The sequence below is a fragment of the Phasianus colchicus genome, chromosome 12 (assembly GCF_987193195.1).
Source record: "Phasianus colchicus chromosome 12, bPhaCol1.hap1.1, whole genome shotgun sequence".
In the NCBI taxonomy this organism is placed as follows: Eukaryota; Metazoa; Chordata; class Aves; order Galliformes; family Phasianidae; genus Phasianus; species Phasianus colchicus.
The window spans coordinates 18,046,500-18,071,521 of NC_143447.1; the positions used below are offsets into that span (position 1 = coordinate 18,046,500).

The following is a 25,022-nucleotide window of genomic DNA, read 5'->3' on the forward strand; positions in this document are numbered from 1 at the left end:
GGAATGATTTCTGAGGGAGTTGCAGCCCTGGGAAACACTGGGAGCTGATGTTGTTACATGAACTCAACTTGTAGAATTCGTTTCTCTTTCCCTGCAGACTGAAGGGCAGCAGAAAGCTGAGACTGCTGGGGATTTGGTCATCTGCAATTGCATTGCCTCACTTAGGCTGTATTTTCATACTTTAAGTTGTGCCAAGGATGTAAGGGTAAATTTTGTTCTCTTTCCTGTTTTCTTTTTCAGCATTTCGGTGCATCTAAATATACCATGGAGCAGTACTGCAGGCAGAGCTGAGAGCCAGGGAACTGGAAGTCAGAGCTGACACAATGCTTGGGACTGGGACACAGCAACGGAATTGGAAGTTTGCTATTTTACGACCAAAGTGGCAGAAGCCAGAAGCATTTCACCCCACTTCTGACCTCTGGTTTGGCCTGAGACCAAAAGGGGGATCCCAGAGCAGCAAAAGGAATCAGTGTGTGATAAATCATCTGGCTCAGTCCCGTCTATCCTCTGATAAATATGAAGAGCTGTGAAATGCACGAGCCCACAGCAGCATAGCTCTGAGGAAGCATCTTCTCTCAGACTCTGTGATCCTTGTGGATCCCTTCCAACTTGGGATATTCTATAAGCCCCTCCTGGGAGGGCTGTTTTTTCCTTTTTCATACTTAGATAGCTCAGTACCAGATACCCAGGCACTACCCTGGGCACTTGGCCCACAGTTAATCCCTGCAAAACAAACACAGTAACAGGCTCCAGAGCTTCCTCTGCTCCCAGCCAAGGAGGGGAGGGTGTGTGAGCTGCGGTGTGGGCAGCAGGGCTGCAGGATGCTCTGATCATGGGTGGGAAGAGAGCAAGCCCCCTGCCAGCTCAGCTGGAGGGAAGCCCATGTGCAGCTGAGCGCCCCCTAACACCCAGCCAGAGGGGCTTGGGTGCACCAAAGCACAGAGCCCAGCCTCACACAGGGACCGTTCAGGAGAGCAAAAGGTCTGAAAGCAGAAGGTCTTTCTGAGAATTAATGTGACCTTTTTGCACATGCAGCAGATGCTCAGACCCATTCCTCTTGCAGGTGCTGGGCTGATTGGGGGATCTGATACAGCAAACCAACAAGACATGCTGCCTTACCACCCCAAGCTGCCTCCAGACAGGGCAGTGGCTGCACAGATTTGCAAAAAGCACAGATCCGTAGCTCAGGGGAGATCAATAGTTTATTAACTTAGAGGTCAGTTCACCCAAGGCTCTCAGGCGAGGCTCTCCCCTCTTCGCCCCACAGAGGCAAGCCTGCACAGGGCGTGGCGTGGCAATGGGGAACAAGCAGGGATCAGCCCAGCTCCAACAGGAACCAGCGTTGATTTACACTGCGTGTTTCACTGGCAAAAGGTTTAACTCATTCAATCTATCAACAGTGAAAATCAGAACATGCAGCATAGGGAAATACTGTGGATGTTTTGTTAAAAAGAGCATCTCTGAGGTTGGAGAGGAGAAGGATGAAGGACACCAAAGATTCCCCACTCCCCATATAAAAAAAAAATAGTCTACAGAGAAAAACAAGGACTGTATAAGTTATTTTTAAAAAAATCTGTAAAACAACATAGCCAAGGATATTTTAAACACAATTGTATAAACACCACGTGACATACTAGGAAGAGAGAGCATGGAGAGGGTTGTTTGGGGGAGGGTTTGTGGAACTGAGTGTTTCCTGGCCAGATCCCTGGAATGTCTCTTTTGGAAACAGAGGGGAAAGAAAATCACTGCCGTGGCTGGGAGGTATCCCGGCAAAAGGCAGGATAGTGATGCAAAATGCTAGAAGAGATGAACTGGGAAACCACCTCCGAGAGGAAGGACGGTGCTCCTTCCCCAACTAAACGGAGACTCGGCGTTTGGGGAGGAAGATGCATTTTGCCGTAACGCTGCTCCGTGTGGACGAACCCTCCCTGCAGGCACCCGGCTCTGCCTGCACACAAGGGGCTTTGCTCTGCGGAGCTCCAGTCGTTGCCACACTCACAGTCAGGGAGAAGCAGCTGGATCCGAACGGGGTGGCAGAGCAGCACAGAGCCTGCTCCAGGCAGTGCCCGCTCGTCGTTTCACATGGGTATGGAGCACGGCGCTGGCTGGCAGCAGTGCAGGTCTCTGGGGCTGTCACCGAGCACAAAGTGGGGTCAGACCCACATGTGTGTGCTGTCCCATGTCCCCTCGGCCACTCCAAGCACACGTCTGTAGGATTTCTGTGCAGAACCAAACCTGGGTGCACGGGTCATGCCTTGCTCCCTGCTCATGAGGAGTGTTTGAGAGTATTAATATCACTGCCTGCCTGGGGCCTTTCAGGTCTCCATCGTTCAGGCTACGATCCGCTCTCTGCTTAACGTATTGCTATAGAAACAAGCTGACAGTGATATTAAAGCCATCAAACTTACGACAGCACCATGTAAACTCTCCCAAAGCTGAAAAAATAAAACTTTTGTCCTAAACATTTGGCAAAACCGGGCTGGCAGTCGGTGGAAGTCCTGGATGCGGCCACTGGACTTTACCCGGCCATAAGACACGTCTGACAGCAGAACTGCACAAACAGCTTCTTTTCACAGAGCTTGTTTGATTTCACCATCTCACAGAAAGTCTTGTCAGCTGGGAGGCCGGGCGAGGAACAAGAGAAAATGAGAGCAGATTAACATTTTAAATAAACAAACATCGCACGTAACAGGCGGTGCAATTCGTTCCAGTGTTTGAGAAGAGAGAATGGAAAAGGCGTTGCTTTTTCAGGGCATCTTTCACATGGTTTTAATGAAGGAAGAAAGAAGCTTTGCAGCAAGGGGGAGAATTAGCCCCGAGACTAATGCAGAATGAAGAATAAACACTTGGGTAAACGCTTGGATGCATTTGAGCAACAGGCAGACAGCCAGCAGCTCTGCCAGCCACCCTCACCCCAGCAAGCCCAGCTGCCGTTAGCTCTATCTACACTATAAAGGGAATCCCCCAAACCCCTCATTTTTGCAACAGGGGAGAACCATCGGTGCCACTCACCATTGGTACAGGTCTCATTGGTCACACAGGAGCCACCAAGAAGGCTGAAGCCATCCTTACACCGCACGCAGTTCCCACTGGAGCCCTCGCAGGCAGAGCAGTGCTCATCGCACCTGGGGAGAGACCACACTGTGCTGCTTGCTGCTTCAAAGCTGGGCTCTGCAGGCAGCAGAGCAGAAGAGGTGGAAATCTGCAAATCTGAAACACTGTGCCTCGGAAAACCACACTGCCTTCCAACCCTCCCTTGCACATCGGCCCCATGGGGAGTGCAGCCAAATTGCTGCCCTGCGGCACCTCCAGGCCCCGTGCTGGGTGCTGGGGTGGGTGAACACTGTGGCTGCAGGGCAGGGACTCTGCTGAGAGCTGGAACACGTGCTCAACATCGCCCTGCCTCCCACACTGCCGAGAGAGCCTGGGGCCGGGGCTCAGCCCCTCCATATAGCCCCAGGGCACCTTGGCTGGGTGGCAGAGGGGATGTGCAGAGCTGGCTCCCTCCTCCCCTTTTTGTTTGATTTCCCCATAAACAGCTCCAGCTGCAAGCTGTTTTCACCATCGTCACTTATTTCTTTTACCAGGTCCATACCTCTTGCAGACCTTGTTGGGCAGCCCGTGGCTGTCAGCAGGATAGAAGCCCTCCCTGCAGGCGAGAACGCAGCGCCAGTGAGGTGCAGGGCTGTCGGGCGTACAGGGTGTGCAGTCATCCTCACCGGGTCCTGCAGGACAGGGGACAGAAGCCACTTCACATCTCAGTCCCACTTGGGAATGAACAAGATGCTTATTGTGCCAGTGGAGTCCTGCATGCTGCTCACACCCCAAAAACCCATCCTGCCCAACATCCTGCCCTGGCAGCCCTTGTATCAAAATCCTCTGTTCCCTCCAAGCATCCCTTCCTGCCCCCAGACATGCATACACCAGTTTGATTTTCCCACCCTGCTCAGTGCGATGCATGGGAAAAAAAGGCAGATGCAAAATGCAGCCAGGGAGATGTATGGTGTCCATGTGTTGTGGCTGTGCTGTCATTAGGAGCCTTCCATGCATTGTGCATGAGAAATGGTTATATGGGAAAAAGAGAGGGGGAAAGACCTGAAAAATAATGATGGGAAGTGCATTTACACTGCCCAGAATAAGAATTAGAAGGAAAATAATTTTCTAAAGGGATTAAGAGTCCGTTTCCTTCCAGGCTTGCCAACAAGATCAATAAATATTTTGGATTTAGCCCTAGGAAATTGCCTGTGCATGATAAGTGAGATTCATATGACTGAACATGAATTGTCTGGAGATCATATTATCATCAGATCTATGATGATTTCAAGAACAGGCACAAACATTAACCATGGAAAACAATGTGACACGCAGACAGCAAAAAAGGCAAAATTTAAAGGGGGCGTCCAGTGACTTCGGGACTTGAGTGGATGTCCCCAGCCCTGGGGACAGCACACATTGAGCACATGACATTTTTAAGGGCTACAGAGCCATCCTCCATCACTGAGAAGGTTTTACTGCCTCCCCCGCAACCTTATTAAACCACAGCACCTGGATTCGGAGGGATCAGGAAATAAAGAATGGCTCTAATCAAAATATAAAAACTCCCTACAAGCCTTTCCAGCAGGAATACAGCCCAGCACCTGCACTGTGTGCAGGAGCACTCTGTCCCCAGGGTTCCTCCAGGCATTTCCCTATGGACGCGGTTATTCAGTGGGATGGCTGCAGGGAAAATAATGCAGCCCACAGCCTCCCTGTGCTGTGATTTTTCTTCCTCGCTTAGGAATTGCTCCCCTCCTGCCCCAGCCAGCACGGCCCTGGGTGTTGTGGGCACCTGTGTGTTATGTGCAAAGATTTGGGTTTTTTGCAGGGAGATGCTGGGGATGAAGGCTGTACCTGTGCCAGCAGGGCAGGTCTCGCAGCGCCGGTGCTCACGGCTGAGGTACATGGCAGGCTGGCATTCAGGCACGCAGCTCTCTCCCACCAAGCTGACAGGAAAGCAGAGAACATTGATACCCACATCCTGGCTCTGGGGACCTGGTGCAGCCCGTCCCTAGTTCCTGCAGCCCCTGCACAAAGCACACAGTCAGGCTGCCCCATATGTGGTTTGCAGTGTGCGGTGCAAATGTTTTCATTGCTCTTTCCCTTGTGTTAGATGCCACTGAATTCAGATGGGTGCTTCTGAACCATCCCCATGGGTGCTTTCCATCTTCCAAAGAGACACAAAGTGCTGCCTCTCCATTCCCTTTGCACCATTTTGCGGCACAACCTCCAAAGCAGGATCTGAAGTCTTTAACTAATGATTCTCTAATTTTCCCCCATGGGCAGGCTGCTCATCCATTTCCCAAATTTAAAACACAGGCCTCGGTGCTGAAGGTACAAGCTCTGGTATTTTACCTGAACCCATCTTTGCATGCAGTACACTTATCCGGCTCGCCGAGACACTTTTTACAGCTTTGATGGCATTTCAGACAGCGTTTCTGACCTTTCAAAAAATACAAAAAAAAAAAAAAAACCAAAAAAAAAACCAAGGAGAGTGAGTGAGGACAAAACCTGGATGGGGATTTGCAGGCAGAGCTGCATGGCCCTATTAACAACTGCCCTTATTTAACAGCTCTGAATGCATTTTGTACCCCTTGCGCACACCTCCTTCCTCCATTCTGGTGGCACTTGAGCTGGCATTTGGAAATCAGTGTTTTCTCTATTGAAAGAGAATTTCTCCATGGAAAGAGCATGAATGCACGCAGGGTTTAGCCCTATGATACACAAGCCATTTATGAGCATCCTTACGTTCATCGGCGTAAAAGCTGGGAGGGCACAGGGGCAGGCAGGCACCCATCTCAGGGTGGTGGTAGAGGCTCCTCTTGCACGCTGTGCACTGCCCTGGGCCCCGACCAACACAGCTCTCGCAGCCCTTGTAGCACCGCCGGCACCTCCGCGCTGCCTTGTCGCCAAAGAACCCTGCTGGGCAGGAGCTGACGCACATCCTGGGGATGGAACAGAGGGACTGAGCCTTAGGGTGAGCTTGGTTTTGTTCTGCCCATCCATCGCCACTCATGTTTTGGGGTTGCCCAGCCCCATGGCCATCATAGCAAAGCCAACTTCAGGTGCCAGCTGGCACCTCAGCCATACATCCTTTGGTCATCAGTGGCTCTGGCCAACAAAGCTGACAAACACGACTTACCCTTCTGGCTCCATTTCCCCCATGGCACCCTACCCCAGGGCAGGGGTTCCCATGCTTCCTGCCTCTGTTTTCTCTCCCTAATGCTTCTTGCTCCATGCAAGCACCCCGCAGGCTCTCACCTGCCGGTTTTCACACTGCCCAGGCTGTAGTGGATGCAGTTCAAGCACTGATCGGCGCTGGGGCCATCGCAGCCCTGGTCACCGCACTCGGGGTGGCAGGGACCTGGTGGGAGATGGCAGCTCAGTCAGCAGCTCTGGCAGCTCTGGCACAAGGACAGAGTCTGAGAGCCCCCCAGGGGCTGCGGGGATGCTCCCAGCACAGAATTTCCCCCTGATCTGGGACAGACAGACAGAGGGAAGAGGACACATTTTATTGTTTGCTCCAGGGGGAGGTGAGCAGAAGATCTTTGTTTTTTTATTCGCCAGACGCCTCCACCATCAATTTGTGGTGGGAGCGCCGGCGTGCTGTTTTTCTACCTTCTAATTTTACCATCCTGCTGCCCCGCTTCAGCCACAAGCACTGCTCCTCCCCACTCCCCCACATCGCCCTTATTATCCCAGCTCAGATTTTTGGGGTTACCTTGGGGGGAAGGACACCTCAAGGCGCTTACCTGCATACTCCTCTTCCTCCTCCTCTGCCATCTCCACCTGGCTCTGCAGGAAGGCAGCCCTCAACGGCTCCATCTCCAATACCTCCAGTGTCCTTGTGCGGGGCTGGGGGGCCCCTGGCGTGTTGTAGGGGTGCTCAGCTGTCCCGTAGAAGAGGATGCTCCACTCCTTCAGCTTCCCTGTGGGGTATGCGTGCCATCACACCAAGATTCCCACACAGTGTTTGCTTTGTCCCATGCTTCAGGGCTGAGCTTGGTGTGTGACAAGATTAGAGGGCATAGTCGGGATGGGTCAATAGTTGGACTCAATGATCTTAGTGGCCTTTTCCAACCTGAGTGATTCTATGATCACCTAAAATACCGTGGGTGCCTGATTCCCACACCCCAAATTTTACCCCTGTTCACTGAAAGTGTCCCCAGTGTGCAACGGGTGCAGCCCCAACAGGGACAGCTCTTCATGGGTGTCCTGCCCTGACCCGCATGGCTTTGGGACCATTCAGAGCACACAGCTGCTCCCTCCCAGCAGTTCTTTCTGTTGCAATTCTTGATCAATGCAAGTCACTTCAAGTCTGTGGTGCATTCTGTTTTAACCACTAATCCCCGCGTTTCCAAGAAGGGCTTAATGATTTCAAACAAATATCTTGGCTCTTGGTGCTTTACACTCTGTTCTCAGGCAGGAAGGCAAGAAGCCACCTGCTCCATCCAGCATGGACTGTGTGGAGCCGGCAAAAGGGCGAGCTCAGGTGCCCTCAGCAAGGACAACTCAGTCACAACCTTCATCCAACAAAAAAAAACAAAATGACTTTAAAGTTTTGCCTCCCATCTCAGTAGATGAGTGCCAGCAAATGTCAGCCCTGCACTGGGCTGTGAGTGGTGGTGAAGGGAAAGATCCCAGCCCTGGCCACGTTCATCTCTTCCCTTTCTTCCCCTTCATCTTTATTCCCTTCTGTTTTGCGCACTCTGCTTCAAACACACTGTTGCAGGTCCCTCAGGGGTGACTTTATGTGCTCATGTGGGGTTTATTCCACACAGCCAGGTAAGGCAGAGCCCTGGGGCAGCGTGCAGCCGCATGGAGCTGATTCCATTATACCAGCTGAGAACCACAAATACGGGAGGAAAGCAGCTCTGGGGGTGTTTTGCTGCTGCTCCAATGAGTTCAAAAGCTTTCAGGCCAAGGCAGCAAACAGCAACACCTTCTACACAATGAGCCCCCATGTGTTCCTCCTGCCAGAGAGCAGCGTGGGTGAGGTTTTTAATTTTCTCCTGGCTTTCTATCAATGAGAATGCGAATTTTTACACCCCCATATGGCACACCAGCCTGGGGCATGATACTTTATGTTCCACATCCCCTTCCCATGAGGCTGGATCCCACCAGCCCAGTTCCTTGGCCACTAAGGGGACAAGGACTGGAGCTGAGGATGGGGACACCTGGGAGGCTCTAGTTGGGGACAGTCCCCCTCAGCCTGTGTGGTAGCAGCTTAGTCAGGACGCTCGTCTGCACCCACAGGGCACTGTCCCCTTGCGCCATTGCACAACCATCCCACGCTCCAGATGTTCGAGCAGCACAGCAAAACAAACAAACAACAATTACAGCTCTCGGGTTTCCTCATTTTGGACTCATTACAGTTTAATTTTGGAAACCTCGCTCTCGGTTGCAGCAAATTTGCCAGAGGGAGAAAACCTGCTGCCGGCTTAGCCCAGCCTCTGTGTAGTAGGGCTTGGCTTTTACACCCATTCTTGGAAATTTGGGTGAATTTGGGTAAAAGATCTGAGATCTAAAAGTTTGGGGTGAATGAAATTTGGGGCAAAGAGCCTGAGGGAGGTGGTAGTGCGGGCGCTTACCTTGCGCGGTGGGGCTGCGCACCTGGGACGGCGTGTCCTGGATTTCCAGTGTCCACTCGCCGGCTGCCCTCTCGCCCCAGCAGTGCACAGTCATGAACTCCCAGCCCTTAAAACCCTCATTGGAATGGTCAAACACTCTGCAACAGGAGAAGGAAAGCCACACAGGTTTCATTCAATCAGGAAAGGGAGGTGTGGAATGAAGGGTGCATTTGGTATTGTTGCACAGGCCCAGGATGTACGGATCCCTTTGCAACCAAGATGTGCTAAAGGTCTCCCCACAAAAAACTCCAAGCATCAAGCACAGCTCAGTGTGGCTGCTCTTACCTCCTGGCCAGGAGCTGTGACCTGGTCCCTGCTGGAGACACGAGGCTGATCTGCAGGTCCCCACGGCGTGGGTGCGCGATGCTGAGCCGCACCACCACGTGCTCCAGGTACAGCACGTGCTGCTCGCGCTGCTCGCTGCAGGCACTGCTCAGGGTGCTGGCACGCAGCACGTGGTCTGGGCGGATGTACCTGCCGGGATGCAATGGTAACCAATGGAAGGTGATGCAAATCCTGAGCCCTCACACTGTGAGGCTCACACCTTTTTTACAGGCCAGAAGGGTTGGGGCATCAAAGTCCCATTGATGGGAACTGGGTACCATCCCACTGATGGGAGCTGGGCACCCAAATGCACTTCAGTTCTGCCTAGAGATGGATGGATTAAGGGCTTAATGCTCATGTTTGGAAGTATTTGGGAGCATTTCCCTTGGCGCCCTACTGGTGCTGTGTTTCCCCATTTCTTCTCAGTTGTGTTTAAACCCAGACTCCTACCGCTTTACAGCAAAGAGTGGCGAATTATCTCCTCCTCCGTTTCAATGCATTGTCCTAGCAGGGGGATTTGCTGAATTGCCTGATGGTAACGAGATGCTTTTGAACTGCTTCTAAGATCTATGCTTTATGGGTTGCAAGGGCACTTTTTTATTATAATTATCAGTGCAGCATTCCTCCTTGGGTTGTAATTAGTGTCTGTATCAGATAAATAGTTTCATGAACACACTTGGCTCCAAATCCATTCCTGCTTTGCATACTTGATGCTCTCCAAAGAAACTGTGCTTTCCTGCTGAACAGCTCACTGCAAGGCTAGGTGGTGCCATGGTTGGAGGCTCTGCTCTGTCTCAGCAGATCCCAACAACCCTGAGGAATCCAGGGGTCACTACAGAGCCTGGTCACCCCCCAGGATGCCTAAGCACAAGAGGGGGCAGGAGAAATCACCCACCATCAGAGCTGGTCCCAGAACACAGCCCACAAGGTCTCCTGGGCCTTAATATCTCATCACAGAGTAATACCAGCCACAAAATGAACAACAAAACAAAAGCAGAAGAAATGCTCCTGGCTTGTCCAGGAGGCTGACATTGACCCAGGATTGCAGCTTCAGTTCTTCCAGTTGAAAGGAACCATGTCCCAGACCCACCACTCACTTGGGTACCCTGTCCAGGCTTCCCACGCAGACGTGCTGAGGCGGCACCGTCTTCCATTTCTTGGCTTCCACTACTATAGCTTCTGCATCAACCAGGCCAAAGCCATATAAATGGCTAACTGGAAAGAGAGAAGACTCAGAAATCTCTACTCTGCATGACAGATGCTGCTCCTCGCATGTCTTGATGTTTCAGATCCTCCACCCATCTGGGAAGACATAGAGCTGACCCCACTGTGGCAGGAAGTGCTCCAACACATGGAGCTCATGCATCTGCCTGACTTAAACCCTGAAATCACCTTGGTGACACAAGGAGCAGCCCAATGGACATAGATTATCCCAAGTTGGAAGGGACCCACAGGAATTATCGTGTCCAACTCCTTGGACCACCCAAATCCAAACCTGATGTCTGAGAGCAGTGTCCCAACATTCCCTGAGCTCTGGCATGCCCACTGCCCTGGGGAGATGTTCCACACCCACCACTCTCTGGGGCAGACATTTCCCAAACATCCAACCTGACCCTGCCCTGACACCATGCTGTTCCCTCAGGTCCTGTCACTCCACTACCACCCAACAACGCACATGTGAAGGTGGCAAACCTCCACCAAGTAAGGCTGCAAAGCTCCCCCAACAGCAGAGTCCCCAACCCAGTTGTGAGCACCCATCCAGTGTGAATCCCCTGGATCTGGGGGCCTTTAATTTCCCTTTGGATGCTGTTTTCGCCATCCCACGGCACCTCACCTTTATGCCCTGCTCCGTTGGTCTTCCAGTCGGCTGCCCGCAGGTGTACTGGCCGTGATGTCCTGACCAGGAGGTGCTGGACATCCCTCCATGTGAGCAGGGGACTGCAAGGAGATGTGGTCACAGCACAGCTCTGCTGCCCCCAGTCCTCCCATCAGGCTAAAAATCAGGCTATCCTACTCAAATAGCGTATGAATTGGTTATTTCAATGCTCACGCCCTGCCTGGGGGTAGCCATTGCTTGGGGTGCCTAAGTAGAGGGAAGGTACCCAGGAAGGGATGCTGTGTGCCTATGAACAAGGGGTATAGAGTTCCTAGGCTAAAGAAAAAATAAAAGCTGAACAAAACCCTGAGTTGGTCATTTAACATAAAAACAAAACCCGAAGTGCTTTAAAAAAAACCCTTAGGCAGGGTTGACATGATGTCCGTGTTCATGGTGCTGTGCAGAAAGCACATGTTTCTATGCCCCAACCCAGGAATATGCTTTTCTTACAGTCTTCTCAGTATCTCAAGCTGTTATTGATGTTGCTCTCAAACACCATTTAGAAAAAAGAAATATAATTTATTCCTTCTCATCATAATGGGGCATCTGAGTGCCTGCATCTCCCCGCACCCAGCCCTGGTACTTAATGTTGCGTTTTATACCCTGGATAAACAATGCAAATCCTGCACCTAACATTCTTAAGAAGGAAAACAGCATCTCCGAAGATGTTATCACTTAACCTGGGTACCAAGATTAAACTGGAGGAGACGGAGTCTGCTGAGTGTGACCACCCCCAAATGTGATGGCAGCATTGCCCCACGGCTCATTCACAGCAAGGGGAGACAGAGCCTTGTGTGTATTCCACCCCATAAAAACACTAATAGAAGTTCATGAGCAGATGCCCTGCAAGCCAGGGGATGGATGGAGCAGGGCTGAGAGTGCGTTTGGTGTTATGCAAAAGTAATCCTTTTCCCTAAGCTTGGGAAGGTCCCACCCCAGTGGGGTTGACTTACTTTGCCTCCAAAGCCAAGGCGATGATGCCGGCCACCATGGGTGCAGACACGGAGGTGCCGGTGTGGCCATCGGTGCAGCGGTGCCGGAGGTCAGTGGTGACCTGCAGAGAGAGCAGCTGCAGCCCCGCGATGCCAGAGGTGCTCCCAGTGCTGACCATTGAGAGCTCAATGGAAACCACGGCACCATGGCATGGGTAATGAACCTTCACCACAATTCCCACATCATCAGCCCAAAAAAGGGGCTGCAGATACATCTGGCATATAAGAAAACACCTGTGCTTGTGTTTTCCCTTGCAAAAAAACTGTTTGAAAAGGGAAAAAATTAAGTTTTGTTGTGGATCAGCTGGAGGAAAAGCTACGGCTGGAGCAGATCTGGAAGAAATGCCCATGGGCTCATGTTTGTTTTCATTTTTATGTGCTTGTTTTCATTTTTACACACCAATGGGAAAACCCAGATTTTGGAGCTTCCTGAGGACAAGACCACCAGGGCCAACGCACTGAGCAGTTGTCACCAAAACAACCCTGCAAGTAGAAGCCCTCACCACAAACACCAAGGGGCTGCTGATCTGCTCAGGGCTGAACTTACAATTTTCCGCTCATAGAAGGCCCCGCTGCTGTAGGTGGTGGCCAGGGTGGATGCACACTCCTCCAGGTACCAGGGTTTGTAGCCGTTCTCGGTGGTGCTGCTGATGGAAATGGTGTAGATGCTGTTGGTGTAGCCATCACAGGAGCAGTAGTCACCCTCTCGTCCGCCGTTTCCTGATGCCCAGACAAAAATGGACCCCAAACCCCTGCGGCCCTGTGGGCAGAGAGGGAAAGGGGTTAGGAGACCAAGTGTTTGCCTGGGATGAGAGTGGGGAGCAGCCCAGGGAGCAGGGGACAGTGGCAGGGGCAGCCACCACTCACTGGACTTGGAGCAGAATTTAGGGTTTGGTTAGGGTGGAATGGTGGCATCAGCATGCAGTTTTCCCCCTGGGTAAGAGCAGCTGGGTCACCTCATCCTAGAGGAACATCAAGAAACTCCCTAAAACCTGTGCCCCACTTCTCTCCAGCCCACAAAGCCCATTGTAAAGCCACCCACCACCCACCCAAACCATCAGAGAGCTTCCTGCAACGCATCCTTTAGGCTTTGTTTGTTTGCTTCTTTCCTTCCCTCATGGCTTGGCACGAACATCTGATGGAGCATCCCCACCGGGCAGTCTTGCCGGCTGCCCAGACCTCCCTGGAGCTGGGGAAAGTCCCATGTGGGAGCAGCCACACTGCTAACGAGGGGCCCCTAATGAAACTGGCAGCACAGCACAAGGGGGGCCCATTTGCTCCCCTTGGGGCACACAGAGCTAATGTGTTATTGCACATCTTGATGCTCTGAGGGGGTACTGAGCAGGCATGGAATAGAGCACCATTCCTGTGTAGCCCTCTCGTTTAATTAAGCCTCCTTCCCCTAAATGGCTGCCTTGCTCCTTTGCCGCCTTGGAGCCCTGACCTTCTTGCAGAGACCTCAAGGTTCACCTGGGCAGATCGGCGCCTGCCTGCATCCCCACCCTCTGCTTGGCTGTCTGCTCTCACAGAAGAAGATGCAAAATCAGAGCAATTTGCTGGGATTTATCACGTCTCCCATGTATATGGCCATGCATACACTGGCCGGCTGGCCACGTGACACGTGACAGCCAACAAGAACTAGCAGCAGGAAAGCACCAGCAGAACTCATGTGCCACCTACAGCATCTAATGGTACCCACGGACCACATGCAGAGATGTGGCTATGGGTTCCATTTGGGTACACACATGGGGAAGCCAAAATCTCCCTCATAAGGATGCTCCAGGCTCTGCCTGTGTCATTGCATCCACAGTGGGAGTCAGCTCCAGAGCCAAAAGGACACGCAAGCAACATCCCTCCATTCAGCACAGCACCACTCACACCCAATGGCGATTCCCAACAGAGCAGAACATTGCCTCACTTTGCAACGTGGTTGGCCCTAAGCCATCCCTGCACTCCTCAATCAGCCATGAAGCTTCCCACAGGCAGACCCAAAACACCCAATGGCTTTATTGGCCACCTCCCCAAACCAATTCCACCCCAGAAAGACTGCAATAAAAACAGGACACAGACAGCATATAAACCCCTGTGATTTCCCCCTTGGCCAACGCTTGGGACCAAGGAATCAGTGGGACACGAGGTGCACATCCCCTGCTCCTGCAGTGCTGGAGCCCTATGGTGCCAGGAGAAATATTGCCCTATTAGCTCGGGAGCTAACAAGTGTGGTGAGTAACGAGATGATAAATGACCCCCGTGCAGCCCTACTGCTAACAGATAAAGGTTATTTTAATGTTTCCATTAAAAACTCAATTTTAAGGATTTATAACTCAGACGCAGCCATTTGCTTGGGCTAAAGGTTGCTGCTAGCTCTCTGCTTATGACTTTCCTCATTAATTAAGGGGAGGCAGGCGGCAATTAGGAGCTCTGCAAGGAGGGTGGTGAGGGCCGCAAACATGGGTGGCACTGGTCAACAGGGAGTGCGAGATGGGGATGGTGCAGAACCCAAATCAGCTTGGTACAGAGTGGGAAAGGCAACACGGGGCTCAGGAACACAGCAGTCCATCAGTAACCCTGCCTCACTCAAAAAATGGGGAAAAAGGAAGGGGGGAAGGGAAGTGGAAAAAGGAAAGGGAAAAGGGAAGGAGAAAAGGGAAAGGGAGAAGGGAAAGGGAGAAGGGAAAGGGGAAAAGAGAAAGGGAGAAGAGAAAGGGAGAAGGGAAAGGGAGAAGGGAAAGGGGAGAAGGGGAAAAGGGGGACCCAGGGGTGCAGGACCCATCTTCATCCAAATCCTCCTCCCTTGTCCAACCACTCTGAGCTCAGCCATCCTCAAATAAAAGCAGAGATGTGGAGAACTCTTCCCGAAACGGCGGGTCCATGCCGGACAGGGACCCCACTGCTGCCTGCTCACTTCCGCATGAAAAAAAGCACTGTGAAGGGCGGCCTGTTCCCTGTATTTACACAACATGAACTCCCAGCAACTTCAATGAATTCCTCTTCAGCCCGACCGCCCTGGCAGGAAATCAAGTAAATAGTGGGAAAACACTCCACCCTATTTATAGATAACATGAGGGCGGCAGAGCTGAGAGCAGAGAGGAGGAAAGGAGGGGAATGGTCTCAGGGCAGCCAAACCCAACCCCGAGCTGCCCCAGAACATGGGGGTTGCATCACTTACCCACCAAGGGGCCGCAGAAGGGCTTTTCCCAGTGCTTTGAGCCAACATTTGCCCTTTTCTTTTTAATATAAAAGCACCAGGTCTTTGCCACTTGAGGGGTCTCCCATCACCAAACCCTCGGAGCTCAGGGATGGGACGCAGGGGGCGGAGCAGGGGTCCCACGGGGCAGGGGAGGAGTGCCAGCGCTGGGCGCTGCGCGGTCCACACCTTTTTAATGCCATGCTCAAAAGCCTGCTTGGCCAATAGGCCGGGTCCATCAACTGTCTTCCCATCATCATCTGGCCCCCAGCTCGCGCTGTAAATGTCAATGTAATCGGGTCTGATGCCAAGCGACTTCGCTTCAACAACATCTGTTACATCTCCATCTAACATACGAATGCCTAAAAGCACAAAAACATCAGACATTAGGGCTTAATGGCTTTTATGAAAGTGCAAGGATTGCAATCAAAGGCCTTTGTTAGCGGTGGCGGAAACCGCGAGGCTCGGCATGCCTCCAATAGCTGCAACAAGCAGCAGCACCGGCGAGCCCCACGGCCAGGAGCTGGGAGGGCATGCAGGGAGCTCTGCTCGTGCTCCCTGTGCTGCTTTATTGCAAGCAATGAGGTTTTGGGTGAGGGTTTAAAATCAGCTCCAGCGAGTCTGAGCAGTTAGAAGGAAGCTCCGCTCTCATCATTGAAATTCCCATCCAAAAACCCTGGTATCCCCCTCCTAAAACGCTGGTTTCCCATTCTAAAACCTTGTTTGCCCCATCTAATCCAACAACACCACCTGGATGACAGCAGCTTTTCCCTAGAGCTCACAGGCCCATTGGCTTTGGGCACATATGGGCGTTGGGCAGTGCCACAGGACAGTGGGACCCCATGTATAGAAACAGCAGTGCCCATCATATGTCACATCGTTGCCCAACTGGTGCCGACAGTGCCAGGACAAGGACAGCTCCAGGAGCAGCAGTGACCCCAGCATGGCATCCCCACTGAGATAACATGGGAAGCTACATTCCCAGCCCCAGGGATAACCTGAAACTGGGGTAAGGGGAGCAGAAGGCCCTGCAGACGCAAGCGCTGATGCTTTGTATGGAGAGCCCAGAGTAGTGCCCAGCATCCAGTCAGGGAAACTCTGGTTTACACTGATGCAGTTCCCCTTCTCTTAAAGAAGACAACTGCAGGTAGATGGAATTACACTGCATCTGTGCTCCAGACAAAACTCAGCTCAACTGCATTTCTCTGACGCTGTCCCACATTAGCCAAACACTAGCTTGAAAATGCAGGATGCTGTGTCCCAAGCTCCTTGTCCCAGGAAACATGAAGGGAAGCTGTCTCCCAGGAGAGCATTGCAGGAAAGAAGAGAGGAGGAGGTATGACAGGAGCCCTCCTTGCTTACAGCAATGCTTTGCCCACAGCAAATGAAAAGCGATGCATGAGCGATGGAGAGCAGCAAGCCCAATTAGGTGGGAGCTCCCTGAGTGTGACAAATGGGCTTCCCCAGCAAGTTGTGCTCATTCATCACTGCTTTATTTGAGTCATCCATCTAAAGTCACTCTCACTGAAGCTGCAGTGTTTTTTTCCTCAAATGCAAAGGTGATAGGTCTGGAGGTTGGGTTTCTTGGCTCTGCCAGGTTGCCTGCTTCGCTCACCACTCCCAGCACACACACAAGTCAAGAAAAGGAAGCAAATTAAAATAGAACCCATAATAAAGGCAGCAAGCAACACTCATTTCTGTAGCCCTTATTGGGGAAATACAGACACCAGGACCTGATCTTGCAGGGTGCCAAACCTTAAATCCTACTGAGTGGAGCAGAGCCAGAGTGTGAACAACCTGTCTGAACAATGAGCAGAAGGCATCACGCAGGTGGAATGGGATGGGGAAGGTTGAGGATGGGGAAGGTTGGGGATGGGGCCACGACACAACCTTTGCCAGCCCCCCCAGTCACTCTCCCCAGAACAACATCTTCCACCGGGGCTTTCCCCAGCATCAGGTCCCCACTGCCAGCCACGCACAGAAGGACGCAACTCAATGGAAAGCAGGGTGGTGCGTTGCTGGGATGCGAAGAACCAGACACTGAGCACTTGGGACTGCTCCCAGTGCCTGGGGTGGCACAAGGGCTCACAGATCCTTTGGCAAAGCCCCACTCCTGCTGAGGCACCCACCGAGCGCACACCCAGCTCTGGGCTCACCACACACGGTCCCAGCAGCCACACAATGTGCTCACACCCCTATCTGCACAACCATTTTATTTTCCCTTGAGGACATTTTGGGGTCCCCCAGACCCCTCCTGAGCTGCTCGCTGACAGACAACAACCTCACAAATAAGTGATTTCTGGAGCTAACTCATTGCCACCAGCCAAACCAAATACATGTCCCATCCAGACCGACCCTCCAACACTTCAGGGCAAAGCCACCACCACCCATACACACGCATGGACTTACGACAGGAATGTGACCCAAGCAGTTTTCCACCCCAAAACACACAGAGGCAGTGTACCCCACACCCTGGGATCACCTGCATGGGGCTGGGGACCCCCATCCTCCCACAAGCCCCCCCAGAGCTCCCTACTCCCCATGCTGGGATTTGCCCAAATGGGGGATGATCCACATTAAGCCACATTGGTGCCACATTCCTAGCAATATGTGAGGGAATTACATCCCTCTACCCACCCCAGGAGCCCACCAACCCCATCATGGCCCTGTGGGGGAAGTAGGAAGGGCAGGGGGCTGCAGACAGTGCTGGCCTCACCTCCAATGCGTGCGTTGTAGGCAATGCCCACAATGCAGTACGAGTTGTTGGCTGCTGCTGCCACCTCCCCCGCGCAGCGTGTGCCGTGCCTGCAGGGAGAAAGCCCTGTGAGCAGATTTTATGTAAAGCCCTTAAAGCAGCATTTCCTGAAGGGATGGGATTCCATGGGATAGAATGGGACAGGGACTCAGCAACTGTGCAGTTAGCACCACATACTTATTCTCATTGCTGGCATCGTAGCGAGGCGTTGGGTCGTGGTCATTCCCATTAACATCGTAGCTTGCAAGAGGGTCCTGAAATGGGTTTTCTGCCATTAGGTTCCACTTACTGTGATGGGACAGCAGCCCAGACCCTGCCAGAGTTTCCCCACATTCTCATTTCTCCTTCCTAAAACACCCCCTTCCTTTGACCTCCTGCTGTGCAGCCTCATGCTGTGCTTATTTCCCACGATTCAGCAGAAACAAACCCCCTCCATTGGCACCATTCAGCCCCAGGTGTCCCACTCACGTAGTTCTGCAGCAGGTCAGGGTGGTTCCTCTCTATCCCGTCATCAAGGATGGTGACCACCACATTCCTGCCGGTGTAGCCCCTCTGCCAGGCAGCGACCACATTCATCTCCGAGCGGCAGCGGCTGTTCCTGTCCCCGCAGTGCTACAGGGGCAGCAATGGCAGAGCACAGCCTGCAATAGGGCTGCGATCCCACAGCCTGGGCTTCAGCCCCTCCACGGCAGCGTGGAGCTCATTTATCAACCCAAAAGCACATCCCAATTCCAACCCCTCCCAGTAACTCATAGATCTGCTCCAACCACACTGACCGAGGCCACCAGCAGTGGTCAGCTCAGGAGCACACTCTCCTCTCCCCATCATCCCTTCCCTCCACCACTCCTCACACTGCAGGCTCTTGGCTTTTGAAGCGCCCATTTCCTCTCTGCACTTAATTTCAAACGAATTTCCCTGTCAAACACGGATCGATGAGCCAGGCAGGAGGAAAAATGATATTGCAAATAGATGGTAGCAGCTCTTTGATGGGCAAAGATGTGCCAGCACTGCAGCTGTGATGTTCTGATGTCTACGCACACAGTGCAGCGAAGGCACTGCTGAAACACTTCCAACCAAACCCCTTTGTACAAAAAATAAATAATCTGAATTTTTAGCTCACTTTTCATGGAGGCAATACGCACCAGGTACCACATGTTGGGCCACACCGGGTCGTTGAAGGGCAGGGAGGGGGGATCACCACGGATGTGTCTCTTCACCCGCCGCCGCACCTCCTGCTGCTGCAGCCACTCCACCTGTGGGCACAGAGCACTGCTGAGCAAAGGGCTGTGGGGGGATGTGCCCCCAGTCCCCAGCCAGCTCCGTCTGCAGGCAGAGGGGCAGGATGGACAGGCAGACAGCCAGGAACTGCTGGCTGAAAGCCGTCATGAGTTCTATATATTTCATTCATTCGTTACGCTGCATCCTGCAGAGCAGCATTAGATCTTGGAGATAAACAAGGTTCATCCAGGGGAGGGTCAGGATGGATATTAGGAAACGTTTCTCAGAAGGAGCGGGGCTGCACTGGCACAGGTTGCCCAAGGGTGGTGGGGTCACTGATCCTGGGGGTGCTCCAGAACCACAGGGATGAGGCACAGAGGGACACGGGCAATAGGCACAATGGGGTGGACTTGGGAATCTTGGAAGTCCTTTTCAACTTTAACATTTCTATTCATTTATATTAAAGTCACACAACTCTATACTGGAGGTGTGTGTAAAGCTTTACGTGATGCCACAGTGCTGCTGTTCCATCCTGATGCCCACGTCTGGTGGGTCCCCATCCTGCAGCCCCACCAGCACGCACCTGGACACCCCTGGCTTTGTGCAGCCCCAAGCACTGAAGGTTCATCAAAACCAACCCCACATACCCCCAAGCATTTACCCCCACACGCTCACTGTGTTGACGTTGGGCACAGAGCTCCCCAACCCTTCACCCCCACATCTCGTGGCCCTGACCTCCACATGGCCGTGGCTGTGATCTTTAGACAGACACTTTTCTATCAAAAAAAAAAAAAAGAATACAAATCCAAACGGTAAGTTTTTGTTTGGCTCATTTATGCGGGAGCTGCCAGCCGAAGCGAGAGCTCCGCACTTGGTTTATGGCTTTATGGCTCTGATTTACAGAGATGAAGGCAGAACGGTGAGCATCGCTCCCAGCCTAGAGCTGCGTTTTTAAACCTATATATTTCCAAGGTGGGGGGGGGGAGGGAATAAAATAAAATAACTGTTGAAACAAACAAAAACATATTTCATAGGAAAATATGGTTCCATGGTGCCTTGCCTGCTGATAGCAAGCTGCTTCATTTGTGCAGCGATGGATTTAAGTGTTGGAAGCAAAAACAAAACACAGCTTCATGGTCTGGTTGAAAAAACTATGTTAAATAGAGGAAATTGCCCAATTAGGTGGCTTTTCTCCCCAAAGCAGCACTCCTCAGCTGAGGGGCTTGCTGCCCACCCCTTCCCAGCACTGCTACTGTATGAGGATGGGAAGGAGCCTGAGGCAGCCCTCAGCTTGTGACATTCCTGACAGCTCCCATCACCCTTCACAGGGGACAAAGGCTTCTTGGAAATTATATTAAAAAAAGAAAAGAATGGGGTTTTGCTTTGAGAAACAGTTATAACAGAGCCCTGCGCCGGGATCCTGGGCTGCAAGCAGAGGGGCAGCTCCTGTGCTCCCCAGAGCTCTGGAATCTCCATTGAGTGATATGGGGCAGCTCCACCCAGTGTCTTCTCCTTTCACCCACAGTTTGCCCCCCAAATTGCCAGATTTGCTAAATCCTTTCATCTTCACCACACCACTTGGTGGACGTTAGCCCCACAGTGAGCACCCAGGACCTCAAATGGTTCTCCATGGGTATGAGTGCAATTTAGAGTGTCCCAAGCACCATTCTTGCACATTCCATCACCACCCTTACTGCCAGAGCCTGAGGGGACCTGGCTCCTGTGGTGGAACCAAACAATAAATCCCCATGCTGGAACAATAGCCCCCTGGAACACACGAGATGTGGAACATCTGCAATTGATTGAATTTGCTGCTTCTTCAGGGTTTCTGCAATGTTTGTTTCCCAGCTTGTGATGTCGTGTCTCCTTGTGCCTCGCAGGGATTTTTTTTATTGCATTGTGCACGCTCAAATGCCGAGACACCTCTAAAATGAGCTAGAAACATGGGAAAGAGGGACAACACATGCCAAGAGGTCCTAAACTCAGAGCAAGAGCCAACAATGGGACCTCAGAGCTCTGAGGACCGCAGAGCAATGCGAGGCACACGCTCACAGACTGAAAGCCCATTGACTCGGCCCCATCTGTTGGCCCCAGATTCATTGAGATGGAAGTATTTCCACTGCAGATCGGAATCCATCATTTGCTTGTTCCCTGAGCAGCTCTGCCACCACTCCAGCACTCCGCACATCTCCAGGCATTAGCACTGAGGATTTGTCCTTTGCTCTGCTGAAATAACATATCACAGAGCTGCAGCCCTCAACACCACCCGGGCTCACTTGTCCTGCATCCTCCTGGTCCCCCATTGCTTTTGTCAACTCAGCTGCAACCCAAATCCCTTCGGATGTTTGCTCTAGGAAAAAGCAATGCACGCCGATTGCCAACGATTTCACACATAGCAACCATTGAGACAGCAAATGTTGTGGCAACTGGATCAACACCCGAGTATGCAGCAACCTCACGATCCTGTAAGGCTTTTTCCTCCCTTTGCTTTCCCCCCATCCTTCAGGCAGATGTTAGCATTTAGTCACTTTAAGTGTTTTTCATCACTGATAAACATCCCCATGCCCGGTGAGTCACCGTGTGCATGCACAGGGCTGCGTCTCAAGGACAGTGCTGTCATTGTGCAGTGCTGCAGACCATGGCTGTGAGGTTTGGGGGTACAGCCCCATACCTTGGGGTCCATGCGGAGGAAGGTGTGCGGTCCTCGGCTGCTCAGCGTCGAGCGCTTGAACGTTTTGCTGTGGTGGAAGTGGTAGTAGTTTTCCAAGCTGCCAATCTGGGAAAAAGAAAGATTTGTTTTACAAAGGCAAGGGTTTCCCATGGTCTGCAGAAAAATGTCAACTCCAAGGCTGTGCTGCTCCCAGACCCCTCATCTCTCAGCCAGTGATGATGTGGACTGCGCTCTGAGCACCTGCTTGAGCTGTAGGTGCCCCTGTTCAGTGCAGGAGAGTTGGACCAGATGGCCTTTAAGGGGCCCTTCCAACTCAGTGATTCTATGGCTCTATGTGGACCCTCTCTCCCCAAAAGCACAGGCATCACTCATTCAACCCAACATCCTGTGGAGATGCAGTGAGATGGGCAAGGGGGTTATAAACCAGAGTTCTTCATTCCCACAGAATTACTGAGAGCCGGCCCTGCTTTGACCAGGACCTTGGGTCAGGGGACCCTTTGAGCCTAACTTTAAACCCAAGAAGAACAACTCAAAAATGTGATTTCTGCCTTAAAAAAAAAAAAAAAAAGATGGAAAAGTATTTGCTCTCCTCTCTGTGGGATCAGAGAGGACACTGCTGGAGCTCTTGCCCCGCTCACTGGGAGCAGTGTGAGCCCCACAGGTGGGAGCTCTGGGGGAGCTGAGGACACTTCAGTTATTCCCATGGATGGCATCAATAGGGCTGAAACCCCACAAGCACAACAAAGGGGGTGCTGGAAACCCCAAGAGCAGCAGAGTCCCAGAGAGAAACACAACAGTGCAAGAGGCAAGTTGATCCCTTCTGCCTCCAGACAAGCTCACACATCCCAGTTCCAACAGGCACTGCTCTACAAATGTCATCCTTAATGTTAAGCAGCAATACAACCACACGGGTATGGCTGCCTCCTGCTCTGCTTCCCATCCCCTTCTCTCCCAAATGCCGTGAGCAGAGGGGCAAGGAGGGCAGCTCTCATGGTGGCACTGGAGTCCCCACAACCAAGGTCCCAACGGGGTCCCAATATCTGAAATCTCAGAAGCTGAAGGAGGGAAGCACCACATGTCCCTCTGCCAGAGCAGGGACAAGCGCAGAGGTCCCCAAATCCTCACACCACTGTTTCTCCCCTCCTCATCCCCACAAGCCCCAGGGACACGTGCACAAAGGGGGATGTGTATGCATGGGGTTCAGCACTTGGTGAGCCCCGGGGCTGGGAATGGCCTGGAGCAGCCAGAGCACTGCAGAGGTGCACACGCCGGAGGAGAAGCAGGAACGCCCTGATGCAAGCACAGAAATATTTCCCTTGGTCTGCAGCCTGCTGCCGGCTGTCCTGGGAGGGCTCAGGGGAGAGGGAGGGATGGACAGGACAGACAGATGGATGGGACAGGCAGACAGAAATGATGGATGGAAGGATGGATGGGACAAACGGGTGGATGAATGGAATGGACAGATGGATGGAGTGGAGAGGGATCGGTGCGCAGGGCAGCCGATATAAGGCAAAGCAATACCCCAAAGCAGGAACACAGCGTTGGGTCGACGCAAGAGCCTAAAGCAGGAGCACGCCTGCTGCAAAGCGGGACGTTTAATGGAGACGTTGAGCTGAATGTGGAGAACCAGCAGAAGGGCGCGCTCCCAGCTCCGCGAGGGAGGTCGGGATGGGGCTGGACGGCCGGGGAGGGCAGAGCGCGGCGCTGCAGGTGGGGGACACGGGCTGGAGGGACACGGGCTGGAGGGACGCTGCCGCCCGACAGCTGCGGGACACGGGCACGGGACGGGTTTGTTGATGATGCAACATCCGAATTGCACTCCGCAGGGTTAGGGCAGAAAGCAGAGCTGCAATCAATCGCTGGGACGCGGCTCCCGCAGGGGGAAGGGGCGGAATCCTCAGACCCGGGGGGAACCGTGCCGGGACCCCCCGGCACCCGCAACGCGCTGGGACCGGGGAGGACCGCCCGCTCCTCGCATTCCCGACACCTCCGATCAGCCCCGGGCGGAGAGTCCAAAGTTTCCCCGATCCACCCGTGCAACTTCCCGGCCCCACGCGCGAACCCGAACGGCCCCGTACGGCCCCTCCGCACCTCCCCCCGCACCCCCTTACCTGCCCTAAGCTGATGTACCCATAGGCGGCTGCCAGGCGGGCGGCCTCGGCCGGGCCCCCCCGCACGCGGACGGCCCAGTGGTTGGTATAGACGGTGCGGGAGGGCCCCGCCGCCTCCCCCCGGCCCCAAAGGAGCAGGGTCAGGGCCAGGAGGCAGAGGGGGGCGGGCGGCGGGGGGGCTGCGCGGCGCGGGGCGGGCGCGGAGGCCGGAGGTGCGCGCATGGTGCTCGGCGCTCCGCGGGGCCGCGCTGGGCGGAGCGGGGAGAGGCGGCTTTTAAAGCGGCCCCGGAGCCCGGCGGGGGCGGGGGGATGCTCCCGGGGTGTGTGTGTGTGTGAGAGAGAGAGAATGTGGGGGGGGTGGGGGGAGGAAGGCCCGGCCCGGAGGTAGAGAGGGGAGAAGAAGGATGGGGACGGAGCGGGTGGTGTGGCGTGCCTGCGGGCATCGCTCCCGCACCCCCTGGGTCCCACTGGCACTGAGTGCTGGGAGTTCTTTCTGTACCCCCCCTTGCACCCCACTTCTGCAGTCCCGCAGCCCCGCTGCACCCTCATTACATCTCCGGACATCCCCCCCATACACCCTCTGTGCCCCCCTGCACCCCCTCTATGTGCCTCCAGCACACTCCCAGCACCGTCTCCTAAGCAGCCCACACCCCTGTCCATATCCCCTGCATGTCTTCGGGCAGCCCCCTCTGCACCTCCTCAATAACCCCTGGCACTCCCATCCGTATTTCCCTGCATCCCACCGGGCATCCCCTCTGTATCTCCCCTACATCCCACTGGGCATCATTATCCCCTTCAGTATCCCCCTGTATCCCTCCTGCATCACCCTGGGTACCCACCCCTCACCCTCCCCACATCACCCAGATACCCCACTACACATCCTCTGCATCACCTCCACACCCAACTGTAGCATCTCATGTGCGCCACCCAGCCCAGTCCTGTAACCATGGACACCCCTCTACACCCCCAGACCCTACTTAGGGGATATCAGAAGCTCATGATATGTCAGCAAACAGGTTTGTTGAGACAGGCAGCAAATCCTCTCTTCCCTGTGTCCAGCATCCAGCTGATCCACTGGGTCGCGGTGAACTTGACCTTGGTGTGCAAACCTGATAAACAGACAGTGGGGCCATAGTGAACTTCAGCTGCTCATATGCAGTCATGCCCCAAACCAGCTGGGATATATTTGGGACATGAGCCACGGCTGTCACCCAGAGGTCAC

At 53.3% G+C, this 25,022-nt stretch overlaps 1 protein-coding gene across 1 annotated transcript; it reads right to left on the reverse strand.

Annotated features, from left to right (window-relative positions):
• Positions 1-31: 31 nt before the first annotated feature.
• PCSK6 (proprotein convertase subtilisin/kexin type 6) lies at positions 32-24,616 on the reverse strand. Its single transcript, XM_031587809.2, has 21 exons — positions 23,801-24,616; positions 21,690-21,794; positions 18,943-19,053; positions 18,269-18,412; positions 17,978-18,054; positions 17,762-17,850; positions 15,235-15,407; positions 12,406-12,618; positions 11,820-11,920; positions 10,825-10,928; positions 10,088-10,205; positions 8,952-9,140; positions 8,628-8,764; positions 6,789-6,965; positions 6,298-6,400; positions 5,785-5,981; positions 5,392-5,479; positions 4,891-4,982; positions 3,596-3,725; positions 3,013-3,125; positions 32-2,616 (listed from the first exon to the last, which is right to left on the reverse strand). Exons 1-21 carry the CDS (start codon positions 24,458-24,460, stop codon positions 2,519-2,521), a joined length of 3,219 nt encoding a protein of 1,072 aa, XP_031443669.2. The 5' UTR covers positions 24,461-24,616; the 3' UTR covers positions 32-2,518.
• Positions 24,617-25,022: the final 406 nt, after the last annotated feature.